The 13,543-nt window shown below is 32.8% G+C and overlaps 6 protein-coding genes across 6 annotated transcripts; 3 read left to right on the top strand and 3 right to left on the bottom strand.

Annotated features, from left to right (window-relative positions):
- Nucleotides 1-204: 204 nt before the first annotated feature.
- Nucleotides 205-1,212, top strand: NDAI0B01400 (Frag1/DRAM/Sfk1 family protein; the record flags this gene model as incomplete). The annotated part of the gene is made up of 1 exon (XM_003668369.1): nt 205-1,212. One exon carries the CDS (start codon nt 205-207, stop codon nt 1,210-1,212), a length of 1,008 nt encoding a protein of 335 aa, XP_003668417.1.
- Nucleotides 1,213-1,514: 302 nt separating this feature from the next.
- Nucleotides 1,515-4,331, bottom strand: EIS1 (Eis1p; the record flags this gene model as incomplete). Its single annotated transcript, XM_003668368.1, has 1 exon — nt 1,515-4,331. One exon carries the CDS (start codon nt 4,329-4,331, stop codon nt 1,515-1,517), a length of 2,817 nt encoding a protein of 938 aa, XP_003668416.1.
- A 770-nt stretch (nt 4,332-5,101) lies between these two features.
- Nucleotides 5,102-7,231, top strand: HOF1 (formin-binding protein HOF1; the record flags this gene model as incomplete). Its single annotated transcript, XM_003668367.1, has 1 exon — nt 5,102-7,231. One exon carries the CDS (start codon nt 5,102-5,104, stop codon nt 7,229-7,231), a length of 2,130 nt encoding a protein of 709 aa, XP_003668415.1.
- Nucleotides 7,232-7,403: 172 nt separating this feature from the next.
- On the bottom strand, nt 7,404-8,867 carry RCH1 (Rch1p; the record flags this gene model as incomplete). Its single annotated transcript, XM_003668366.1, has 1 exon — nt 7,404-8,867. One exon carries the CDS (start codon nt 8,865-8,867, stop codon nt 7,404-7,406), a length of 1,464 nt encoding a protein of 487 aa, XP_003668414.1.
- A 1,273-nt stretch (nt 8,868-10,140) lies between these two features.
- On the top strand, nt 10,141-10,659 carry IMP2 (endopeptidase catalytic subunit; the record flags this gene model as incomplete). Its single annotated transcript, XM_003668365.1, has 1 exon — nt 10,141-10,659. The coding sequence occupies one exon, from the start codon at nt 10,141-10,143 to the stop codon at nt 10,657-10,659; it is 519 nt and encodes a 172-aa protein (XP_003668413.1).
- A 244-nt stretch (nt 10,660-10,903) lies between these two features.
- Nucleotides 10,904-12,967, bottom strand: MIH1 (putative tyrosine protein phosphatase MIH1; the record flags this gene model as incomplete). The annotated part of the gene is made up of 1 exon (XM_003668364.1): nt 10,904-12,967. One exon carries the CDS (start codon nt 12,965-12,967, stop codon nt 10,904-10,906), a length of 2,064 nt encoding a protein of 687 aa, XP_003668412.1.
- Between the last annotated feature and the right edge of the window lie 576 nt (nt 12,968-13,543).

Here is a 13,543-nt window from a genome sequence, read left to right as displayed (position 1 = left end):
CTTCTTATACCATTATCTTGGCATTTCGTTGTTTTTCTTTTTAAAAGCCAACTTCTATCTATATACAAGATAACCTGGTAAAGTCCAACAGTCTTACGAGCTTTATTCATCCAATTCATCCCTTCACTCTCGAGAGGGGAACTACCACCCACCATTTCACAAGCAATACAAAACAATAACATAACGAAAATTAAGAAAAAAAAGATGCCAAGCTTTCCAAAACCTAAAAACTTATTCTTCCTACTGCCATGGATAGCATTCATCCCCTGGTATGGTATGCTAATAGCCATGTTAATATGTTGGGCAGCACAAGGTCATCCAATATATTGGTTCATGCATTCAGAACAATTCCCCGTATATATCTCAGACATTGGTGCCACCAACTTACGTCCCTTATTCATCTCATGTGTAGCATGGGAAGGTCTAGGTTATGCATTAACCGTATTCGCTGAATTTTATCAAAGATCAGGTGGTAACTTGCTTAACCGTCCTAATAAACGTACGAAATTTTATATGCCACCTTGGTATCATAAAGATGAAAGAAATTTAATCATAGCTGCATGTGTGTTGGGTGCCTTTGGTGAGATTGCATTGTTGATGTGTACTATCTTCTCCACAGCACTCTATCATCACGTTCATTTAGCTATGGTGGCTGTTTTCGTCGTGCTTATGTTCTTCTCCGTAGTTTGTTTATCTACTGAATATTTCCTTATGGGTAGACATTATGCCCTTTTACATCCATTAGCGTCAAACACTGACGGAGTTCATTTCGAAGACCTTAAATGGTATCAATGGAAAGGTCATTATTGGAATAAATTCACAATTAGTGGTCTAGCGAAGGCATTATGGTTGGCATTTGCAGTGATTTGGGCCATTTGTTTCGGTGCCATTAGTAATGATTCTAAGAGTGCTTGTTTTGAATGGTTATTAGCATTTTGGTTCGGTGTATTATTCGTTATCATTTCAATTGATTTCTATATGGGGTCCATTTATCAATCATCTCGTTATTTTAATCAAATTGAATCGTTTGATGGATATTATAAATATGACGAATTGTTTGCTAATAACATACAGGGCAAATCAAACACAAAAAATACATCAATAGATATTACACCTCATGACCATGAAGAAGAAGATCTTTCATCAGGACACTCTGTCGATAAAGCTAGTACGAATTCTGCAACTACTAATGATGGTATTAGTCCGGTTTAATGTTCAAAGGAAAATTCTTTTGCTGCCAGTGTTGCTTTCCCCTTTTTTTTTTATACACACAATCTAGCGCTAATAATAATATACCCTTGTATAATACTTTCTACCCTTAATATTAATATTAATAATAAAAACAAATAAAGATTTACATTTTTTTTTTAAAAAAAAGAATTATGAATTGTATTAAAAATAGGAAAAGTTATTGGGTTACGAAAAAGAAAAAAAATTACAATAATGTCTGTACCCAGCTAGTAAGATTGGACACCCTTTCCAACCTTGAACAAAATTGTATTTTTATTTGTTTTTTAATTAAACACTTCCTTAAAATATCCTTCTTCACTTTCATCAGAAGGTACTGCTTGAGTATCATTAACATCTTTTTCATTGACTGATGATACCTGATCATCAGCTATTGAACCTTGGGAAAATCCACTAAATGTTGGTTTTAATTCCACACGCTGTAAACCCTCTCCTTCCGTTGTGGTAGGTTTAGGTTTCGTATTGTCCACTGACAAATGTTCTATCTTTTGGATATGTTCATTCTCATCAATCGTAGTATTCATTTTCAAGAGTTCTTTAACGTCATTATTATTATTAGTTTGCGTTGGTGAACTCATCTTATCCTTATGATCTTGGGAACTACCAATGAAAAACTTCTTGAATAAGTTTCCCTTCTTTGATGGTGTTGTAACGGGGGAAACCGGTTCTTGTTTATTTACTGTCATGGGTTTTGAAATTATAGGTGAGGATGGTGGTGATTTGCTTAAACTTTTTATTTCCTCTGTAAGAGATATTGGGGTTTTAGTTTTAGTTTTAGTTTCAGTTTCAACTTCAATTTCTGGATTTGCCTTCATTTTCTGAGGTGTAACACTCTGTTCTATTTCTGGCCTAACAAAATTAACCTCTGGGTCTTCTTCTTCCTCTTCATGAATTTCAATCATTGTAGGTTGAGAAGTTTGCCTTTCACTTTCTTTAATTTTTTCTAAATATTCTTTTGATGTCATACCAACTAATGCCTTAACTTTTTCTTCATTTAATTCATCATCTCCACGAGCTGAGGCTAAATTCTTCATCGATTCCAATAAATCTAATTTTTCCTTCTTTAACATAATTTCTGTATTATTCAACTCACTTTTACGTTCATTAACTAAAGCATCAACCTCTAATTGTTTCAAACGAGCTTGTTTGGATGATAATTCAGCTTCTTCCTTTGTCTTGTTTGCCAATGTAATAATATGTTCATTTAAATCAGTTTCTAATTCCTCCTTCTTTTGATCTAAATCGTCTAATTTAGCATGTTCTCTTTCCTTTTGATTTTCTTGACCTTCAATATCTTTCCCATATTGATCAATCTTAGATTTATGTAATAAAATTTGTGAATTCAAATTTTCAATCTTATTACCAATTTGATCCTTTTCTTCAAGTAATTGTTCATGTTTAGCTTGAGCATTTTGTAAATCAAGATAATATGGTTTTAATAACAATTCTTGTTCTTCACGAGTTGTTGTCAAGTCAGATTCGCATTTAGCCTTCCAATTATCAAATTCATTGTCAATACGTATTTGTTCATCAACAATTTTCTGTTCCATTTCTTTAGCAAATTCTTCTTGATGTTTATTTGCCTCGGCGACTTCTTGACGTTTTAATTCAAGTTCCTTTTCCATCTTGGCAACCATTTCATTGAATTTATCAGCCAAACTTTTTTGTAAATCTTCCTTTTCCTTTGTTTGTCTTGCCAATTCAATAGGCGGGAATTTAGCATTATTGTTCAATTTAGTTCTTTGTAAATTATTCCATTCATTAATCCCATTTTTATATTCTAAGTTCCTCTTAGCTAAATCTTCATCCATGGCACGTTGTTCTTTAGCTCTAGTGTCGACTTCACCAAGAACAGGTTCCACCAAATCTTTAGCAATATTTTGAATATCCTCTGGAGTTAACCATAATCCACCACCCATATTAATCTTATTATGATAAGGTACTTTTTTAGCCAAATTTCCTTGAGCTGTTACAACAGCCGCTTTATTAAATTCTTCATTACTAAACAATCTAGTTTGATAATCAGAATCAGCAATCAATTTCAATTCCCTATCCACATTTGCTCTTGCCATGGATAAGACTTCCGAAGAGGTCAATTGTTTCAAATAAACATCTCTTTGCTTTCGTTTAGCTTCCAAATCTTCATCAATTGATGTGGAAGGTTTTTCCAAATCCTTAATAGCATGAGCAGCATTCCTAGCAAACCCCATTGATTTCACAGATTCTGCCTTATCAGCTTCCAATCTTTTCCTTTCATCCACATGAGACAAATCCACTTGTGATACGATCCCTGACATAACACCTTTGGTCAATTTGAACTTATTATTATACTCAGCTGCATTAGTTTTGATTCCATGAGATGAAGAATGGACAGGTGGTTCCCAACGATCTTTAATACGAGATTCAGCTTTCAATTGAGCTCCTTGTAACACTTTTGTTAAATTTAATGATTTTTTCACATTAGCTACATCTTGTTCCCTTTCTTGTCTTTGTTGTTCTCTCAAAGTTATGTTTAAGTATGATGCTTTTAAAGCAGAACTTGCTGAGTTTATAGAATAAGTCTTATTGGTATTTGGATTGGGAGCCTTTACAGGAGATGAAACTGTAGCCCCTGTAATAGTCATTGAATATGCTCTAGATGCAGCATGTCCTGATGGGGATGTAATATTCGTGTTATTATTATTATTATTATTATTATTATCCATGGAATAACTTCTATTTCTTGTTTGTGTGTGTGTCTCTGGTATGGACTTTGTATTTTCATTAGCTAAGTATGCAGCTGTATCGGAAGCCAGTTTTGCATTAGAGACACCAAGATTCGATTGCTTTGCTGGAGATTGATAATATCCATATTTTAATCTTGCTCTATATAGAGCTTCTCTACTTAGGGGTTCTCCTGCAGTTTGGTATATTGAAGATCTTTTGGAAACGATGCTTGCATTGGAAGTCAAGGAATTGTTTCTCGATGATGATTGTACGGAGTTCTTCTTCACAGAGCCAGTTGTCCTACCAGCGGTGGTGGTCGCGGTAGTAGTTTCCTTGGTAGTTTCTTTCCTTTCATGGATTGCAGAAACCAATGACATTTATGATGGTGTTTGAATTAGTTTTCTTTGAGAAGTGTTACTTAGTTTCTTTTTTTTTTTTTGTTTTCTAATCACTTTGTAGTAATTTCTGTTCGAGGACAAACGGTAATCTTTTCAAATATGTCCCTACTTTATTACTCTTCGAGTCTATATATGTACAAGTGTGCTGCTATATTTCGTAATGTGTTCAGTACATATGCACATACATTACTACCCTCTTCTTCGAGATGTATATATCATCTTCATCCCTGCATAATTAGAGATTGCCTCCCCTTCTTTCGCCCCTTGACCATATTTCCTCGGTTTACCTCGGTTTTCCTCGGATCGAGAACGAAAGAAGGAAAGAAGGAAAAATGATAATGAGCTAGTTCCCTGTTGGTGTGTGGGTTCTTTTGGTTCTTTATGTTTTAATAGAAAGGAGAGTTATAAAGTGAGAATTCAAAATGCTAGCGCCTCTGTGTTGATTTTGCGAAAAATTAATCTGATTTCCAATTTAGGATACCCGTGAGCAGTGATTTAATATTATCCCATCAGTATTCCTATTTTGGTAAAAGGTAAACAATCAAAAGTTTTAGACCCTCTTCTCTTTTGAACTCGAGGATATACATATGACAAGACTCTATGGATACCTGATTTCTCAAGGATTGGTATTCTAACCGGATATAATAAAAAGGGATTTAGTACAAAGGACAAATTGGAAAGGAACTTTGCAAAAAGAATAATATTTGTTTTATTAACGAAGATATACAGAAAAAACCTCGAGGCGAAATATGACGTACGATTTCGAAACTTGCTTTTGGGATAAAGATGACAAAGGTGTCAATGTATTACTATCACATATATCTGCAGGTATAAAATCGTGTGATACCATGATTACTTTCTTTAAACAGAAATGTGAAATTGAAAAAGATTATGCAAGAAGAGTTGGTGCAATCAATGAAAAATTGAATAAAGATTTGAAAATTAATGTAGAATTTGGTCAATTAGCTGAATCATTTAATTTATTATATGAGACTGAAGTCTCCAAGGCACAATCTCATTCTAAACAAAGTGAGTTGATTTATAGACAAATTTTTAACGATTTGAAAGATTTCACTAGTGAATTGCAAGCAAGGTATACTACATTAAGTGGGAAAATTGAAGGTTTGAGGTTGGATAAATTTAATAAAATGAAAGGTTGTGAAGATCTTACACAAAGATTAGAAAAAGCAGAGATTAGAGTAAGGGATTTACAATTGAATCAAAATAATATTATTGGATCGAAAAGAGTGGAACAAAATAAAAGGGATTTAATTAAATGGGAATCAAATACTCAAGAAATTAAAAATCAATTATCCCTTTTGAAACAAGAATATAAAGCTTCTAAAAAATATTGGCTTCATGAATGGGCTGGATTAACTATTGAATTCCAAAGAATGGAAACTGCTAGAATTTCATTTTTACAATCTAAATTACAACAATATTTACAAACGGCAACGGAAACAAGTTTATTAGAACAAACTAAAATGGAAATATTAAATAATAAATTAATGAATTTCGCTTCCAATGATGATATTTCAAAATTTTCAAGTGAATATGGGACAGGTAGATTGAAAAAGGAAAAACGTTCAAAAAATAGAGAAACAAGTTCCCATACTAATCATACTGTTAAAGATACTACTCAACTGAGGAACTCAACCCAACCTAAAAGGAATTCGCTAAACATATCTAACATCAGCAACTCTAAAAGAGAATCCTATATTGATAATATCAGAACACTTTCTTCTCAAATTCAAGAAAGTGTTAATAGTAAACCTAAAATTACACAAAATCTGAATAATCTAATGTATCAATCATTGCAAGAAAAACCATTACCAATTCCTGTGGAAAAAACAACAATAAATGGTCAAAAATCAATAACAGATAATGATGATAATAATAATAGACCAGCAACGCAAATTACTGAAACGATAAAACTAAGACAGGACCAACTTTCGAAAGATACACCTAGAGCATATAAAGAAATTGTAATTGATCTCGAAGAAGAAAGTGAGAAAGAGAAGGAGAAGGAGAAGGAGAAGGAGGAAGAAATAATTAAAAATAACAAAATGTCAATATTACCATATAATAAAGCAAGTAGACATACAAACTCTCTCACATCAACTGAGATTGAATCAAATTCTGTATCACCTTCAGCTTCCACTTCATCTGGATCAAATCCAACAGATTTTACAACACATGTGAAAAACAAACAAAGTATTGATTCAATGACCACATCTGTAAGTACAATGGCATCAACTATTGATGATTCTCAACGATTTGCTAAATCATGGAATTCGATGAATAGGAAAAGAAAATCAATCAGTTATCTACAATCTCTATCGAATTCAACTTCGCCTACTTCTTCATCTTCATCCCCTCCTATCGATAGAAGGAGTACCTTCCTTGAACAACAACAACAACAAGAAGAAGTAAAGACAAATGAACAAGAACTCAGAAATGTCAGTAGTACAAATTCAATCAGAATAAATCCAAACATAAGACAATCTCAAAACATTGAAAAAGTTCCTGACCCATATAGACAATCATTAATATCAGGTCATTCTGAATCAATACAGAGAAAAGACCCCCAGACTGATACATTGGGAAAAGGCCAGATTAATGATAATGGTATAATAATAACGTTACCATTGACAACGAGGAATGGTGAGCATGTTATCAAATATGCAAAAGCGTTATATCCATTGATGACAGATCAAACAAGTACGGAAGTTATAAATTTCGATACAAATGATTATATCTTAATTAATGAAGTTATTAATGAAAATTGGTTTAGAGGTGAAGTTTATGATAATGATAGAATACCTGAAGATCGTCGTTCTGGATTAATACCCTTCAATTTTATTCGTTTGTTATCGTGAAAATATGTAAAGGAACATTCACTATACATCTATATATATATATATATATATAGTAGGGACTATTATTTGATTATTGTAATATGATGATGCAATTAATTTTTATATTCGATTACTTATGACGATATATGCATGTATGGTAGGAAGAATATTTTCTATAAAGGTATTGATGTTTTTACTTTTGATATTCCGAACTTTGGTCTGTAGGATTAGTATCAGAACGTTTCCCTGTAGTAGAAGAAGAAGTCAATGATGACGATACATGAGAGTCAATACGTGAAAGTCTTAATTCATGTTTATTTTCTTGTTCTTGTTGTTCTTGTTGTCGTAACTGTAATTGTCTTTCGCAATCCTCTGACGTTATTATCCCCTTTTCTAAATCTGGTTCTGTCAATTTTGTATCATTGTTAGTTCCATCACCAACATCTTCTTCTTCTTCTTCTTCTAATTCATCTCTGACCCATTTCTTGAAAATACCAACAAATATACTTGCAGTAAGGACTTGCTCACCTTGATACAATACTAACGGTACTAATAATTTCCCCAAATGTTCCTTTTTATCACCATATTGGGAAGTAATTAATGAAACACCCAATGCTGCTGTCTTCGCAGGTCCACAAAACATGATACAAATGGCATCTCTCTTATTATAATAAAATGGTCTAAAGATCTTATAAGAATAATAATATAATTTGGAAGATTCACCAGGTATTGGTTCAGTTGGGAACAATTTCAAAATAAACCATGGTCTTGCACATAAATACGTTATACCTGTGAAGAACAAATATAACCCAAGGTTGAAGAAACAAATAAACACGATACAAACGTGAGAAACACTGCTGAAGGCCTTTTGATCGAATGCTGTGGAGAATGTACTAAACATAATTAATAGTAACATATACGAACCAATTTTCAAATGATATTTCTTTAAGAATGCTAAATATTTCTCAGTAATCTTTGAGAAAACGTTTTGAATTACTTGGCCAACAAATAATGGTAGAAATACAGAAAGTCCAACTTGTTTCATAACACGTCCATATAATGCACCAATCCCATCTCCTGTTGCTGGATTACCATATTGAAATGGTGCCCTACCAGTATATAATTGAACTAAAGCAGGTGTGATAAATGCACCCAATAGATTACCAATAAAGACTTCACAAACACATAAAAGGTCATTACCACCTGCATTTGTAGTCATTATAACATTGGACGCAACAGTAGTCGGGCATGTTGTCGTTAATATTATGCCAATAAGTACCCAATCATCGATTTTTTTATCATTTGCAGCTTTAATAGCACAACAAAGACCATACGCTATCGATGATGTAATGAGGAAACTTAACATTAATATTATCAAATGAGCTCTCCAATTCGACATGTTTGCCATTAATTTTTTAGTTTTCATACTTAGACCACTTTGTAGGAAAATCCATGCGACACAACCGTAACCGATGGAATATTGTCCCTTGATTAAACCACCGTCTTTTGCAAAATTCGGAGCAAATCTCGCTATGACTATGAATATTGCTAGACAATAAAAGAACCATTGGGCCTTTAAATAGTTTGTTATTTTATGGTTCCAAAAAATTTTAAAGTTTTTATTGTTTTCCAAAATGGATAACATTTTCGGTTTCATATTCTATGCTAACTTCAAACTTTATCGAATATGCCATTTGCCTTGATAATAATACATATAACCAAGACCATGGTCTCTAAATAAGTGCTGCAAGTTAATCCAGTTTATATATCCTATTTGCTCGGATCTGTTGTAGAATTGTACTCTTGACTGACTGACTGACTGACTGACTGACTGACTGACTGACTGGCTAATTGTCCTTTTATCGATCGCTAACAGTCAATAGAAGAACACAGTTCTGGTTTTCGGATCGATCGATCCGAACCTTCGGAAGTATTTTCAGCGCCACACACCTTTTTTTTTATTCGGAAAACTGCTCGCTGACAGTTTCCCTTTATTGCTCTTTCCGTATTGGACGAGAAGACATAAACTAAACCAAGCTAAACTAATAAACGTCACAATAGTATACCACAGATTTATTTAAAAACTAATTTAGGTTCGCATTCATTTGCTTTAATATGGGAAGAAACAAATACCTCTATTCTGAGTGTAGGTCTCATCTTGGCAAAAATGTAAAAAAGTTGTGTTTACGTAGGTTTACATTTTTTGTGAAATTTTGATAAGCTCGTGTCAAGAAACCGTCACCTGCAGTACCTATTTTTTTTTTTTTCTATTCTAGCTGTCAGATAGTCAAGTCGTTTAATATCCAGTTGAAATAGAAGACTTTAACTAGAATGAAGAATTCTGGCCCACATATAGAAAAGATGAATAATATCATAAATTAGAAAGGCGAATATTTCATCAAACGAGTGGATGGATTGTTGCACTTTCAGACGACCTTCTATTGTTTTCATCACAGGAAACAGAGAGTTCGCCTACACCATCATTATACATAGTGTATATTTGATGTTTGGGGTATAGTCTACATTTATCTACGGATTACGATGGTCTAAAAGGATGGATGATTAATCGAGATATATATTTTACATATAGTTGACGGCTTATATTCTTTTCACCGCTTCATTTGTACCATCAGATAGATATAGAAAATGAAAGTGTTACCTTGATAAGTTGATAATCCAATACTTTTTATAATCATCTGGTCACCAATTACCTCATAATTTCTTTAGTTATTGTAGATTTTGGAAAGCTTATATGTTCTCTAAATAATGAAATTGCCGCCAATGAAATTTACAGAGCAAATCAAATAACTACATGTATGAAAATCTCGAAACTTTCCAGTCTAAAAAGCATCTAAAGAAAATGCTTTTAGCCTACAAAACTAATAGTCCAAAGCGATATTTTCTCACATTACCAGCATATACATATATATATGTTCCACAGTAACCACACTAAAAGGTTTTTAAAGACCGCATTAATTACAATAACATGGGTTCCTGTATTGATGGCAATAAATGATAAAATATGTTATATTTCACAGATCCATGGGAATTCCATGAGACCAACATTGAATCCGACAGACTCCAGTAAAGATTGGGTTTTTCTTTGGAAATTAAATAAAGAATCCATTGATGTAGATGATATAATACTTTTAAAATCACCAATGGATCCTAAGAAAATACTTTGCAAAAGAATTAAAGCAAAGTCGTATGATAAGGTGCAAACAATTTTCCCATATCCTAAGGATTCTGCTATCATACCGAGAAATCATTCATGGGTAGAGGGTGATAATGTCACTCATTCTATAGATAGTAACACTTTTGGTCCCATTTCTAATGGTCTCATATTGGGTAAAGTAACAAGAGTCATTTGGCCGCCATATAGATGGGGCGTGAATTTACAAGATAATATAGGTAGAGAAGGGATCATTATTAAAGATGATAATCATTGAATAAGATGCTGTAAATTTATCAAGTCTATTTATATAAAAAGTAGATTGTTAATGAATATTCTTACTTTTTTTCGTTTTCTTTTGATGAGTTATTTCGTTAAATCGAAAATACGTAACGTTAGGTGTTTATGCAAAATTGATATTATAAAAATGCAATGTAATGTAATGTAATGCAAGCGGAATCAAACTAGCTAGCTTTAAATGAACTAAGGAAGAAAGAAACAATAGGGTATGATAAGGTTAGCTAAATAAAGTTAAGTTTGTTGTCGTTTCGTCTTTCAGTTTTTCCTTCTACTTCTTCTTCCTCCATTGGAATATTTGGAAACAATGATCTCTTTACCGGTTTTGATGACAAAAATTGATTAACGTTAAAGATATTATTACTCATAAGATTACTATTAGAATTTGTCATTGTGAGTTCAGCTCCTTGTAATAAATTCGCGTCGTCATCATCATCATCATCATCATCCTCAAGTGTTCTATCATTGTTTTTATTATTTTCAGAGCACCCATCTTGGAAACTAAAATAAGAATGGGTATCATCCAGTATTCCATTGCATTCTTCCATTAACAATAAGCGACTCCTACTTGAACCGAAACTACTTGTAGTACTATGCATTGATAATCTACTTGCACTTGTGGTAGGTGAACTTCTATCTCCTATAGCGTCATTTTCGCTATCGGGATATTGTGCTAATGATAGTTTTGGAGGTTGTACTAGGGGAAATGACGATGTAGAAGGTGATGTGATGTTACTACCATCGTTTCCTTTTGTATTGTTAAAAAGTAAACATGATGCTGATGTAGTATTGTTATTAATTAATTTACTCTTCAATGAATTTGTTGTAGATATCGATACGGAAGTTAGTTTCCTTAATGAATTATTTCTTGTACTAAATTTTTTCGAATCTGATCTGAATAAATCCATACTTTTCTCAGAAGCCAATAAATTTTCTTGTGAATCCATTGCAATGTAATTTTGCGGATAACATGATTCTGGGAATTTTTCAAAGAATTGTTCATAACCTCCGTCTAAAATCAAAATATCTGGATAATATAGCTTCGGATACGTTTCATAATTCAACATTCTATCACAATTTCTTAAATGAGAGGCTAATTTAGGTCCTCTGTGAGCACTGAATTCACAATGGAATATTAATAAAGTCGGTAAAGATGCAATCGAGTGGTAGTATTTTTTCAGCAATTCCGTTTCCAAATCATCCCTAGTTGATAAATTTATTGCGTTTTTGATATGGCCACCTTTGTATTCATAGTCGAATCTACAATCAATGATTGTGTATGAATCATAATAAGGTTTATAAGTTTTCTTATTAATTATTTCATTTAATGTTTCTGGTGAAATTCTTTTGAAAAAATCATGAGAATTATTATCATCTTCATAATGTGGTATATGGGATCCACTTAACACGGAATCAAAACTGTTTCTTGGTGTGACCATTTTGTTTGAGAACTTTAAACTTTGAGTGTCAGTGGTTGGATTATAAGATGTATATTTATTATCCTCCAAATACGTATATTTCTCATTCATATTGTTATGGTCATTATAATGAGGGTGCAATTGAATAGGTTGTTTGATATCCTTTTGAGAAGAGTACATGGAATTTATCCTTCTTAGATTTATCTTAGATGATGATTTTCTTTCTTTTTTGATACTATCGGATCGATGGATTCTTATGTTATTAATAGTATTATTAATATTCGAAAAACTGTTCCTTCTCGAGTTTGATGATGATGATAAAGACAGAGGCGTACCTACCTTGGACGAGATAGATTTTGTCCTTATATGTTTGTTTTGCAAAGTTGGAGAGTAAAGAATATTAATTTCATTTGTCGTTATGGATTTACTTATTGGTGATCGTAAGATATTATTATCATCCAAGGCATTTTCAGAGGATATAATTGAAGTTAGCTTATTAGAAACTATGCCATTATTTATATTTTCTTTTTCATTTTCATCATATGCAGTTTGCAATTTCAACTTTAAAGATGAGGAATTACGTGAGGATGATACAATCTCGTCATTATATAATGTTTCATCTTCAGTACTTCTTCTAGCACTACTATGTGGCTGATTTTGTCGATGATATTCTTCATTAAATATTCCTGTCGAATTATCTTTTCTGTTATTATTGTTATTGTTTTTCGCCTTGAAAAATACATGTATGTTCTTGAAGATATTATGTTTTTTCTTTTGAGAGAATGGACTTCCCAAAGACAATTTATTGAATCGACTGGCATCATGTTCCATTAGGTTTCCAGGTGAGTTTTGTAGTGAATTCGAATTCATAGCTAACGTAGTTGTTTTAAATGGGGAAAAAAACTAGATGACTGCCGGAAAAAGTTCTTTGAGATAATGCAGGTAAATATTAATGTATTGGGCTAGAAGTTCCCGTTGTTTTATCAGACTAATGGTAAAGGAACTTTGCTATAGTGCATAAACAATCAAGACCTAGAGCTACAATTATACTTCCTGTTGGATCCTGATCCTGAATATAAAATAGCTTGAACTTAAACTTAGATCTAACTTTTCGCGTATTCTTTTTGTCTAAACGCGCTCTGTGAGTTTTGAATGGGGGCCTCGATAGTAACAGAGTTATATAATCCTATAGATAATATATAGGGATTCAATCATGGCAAGATCAATTAAGCTTGAAGCGGAACACTCTGTAAAGTAATTGCAAGATCATCTTATCATGCGTTATAAGGTTGTTACATAATTCTAAACTGGGTGATGTACGTAGGATTCCATGCGGAGAATTGTGGAAGCAACTTCGATTACCAGAGGGGAAAACTTGAAGTGTTTGTGGTTTCAATATGAAACATGGAGATTCGTCACAAACTGCGCAGAGCTGTCGTGCGGGAA

The sequence above is a fragment of the Naumovozyma dairenensis genome, chromosome 2 (genome assembly GCF_000227115.2).
Source record: "Naumovozyma dairenensis CBS 421 chromosome 2, complete genome".
In the NCBI taxonomy this organism is placed as follows: Eukaryota; Fungi; Ascomycota; class Saccharomycetes; order Saccharomycetales; family Saccharomycetaceae; genus Naumovozyma; species Naumovozyma dairenensis.
The sequence above is the reverse complement of the archived record's forward strand: the minus strand, read 5'-3'. Positions and strand labels throughout refer to the sequence as shown.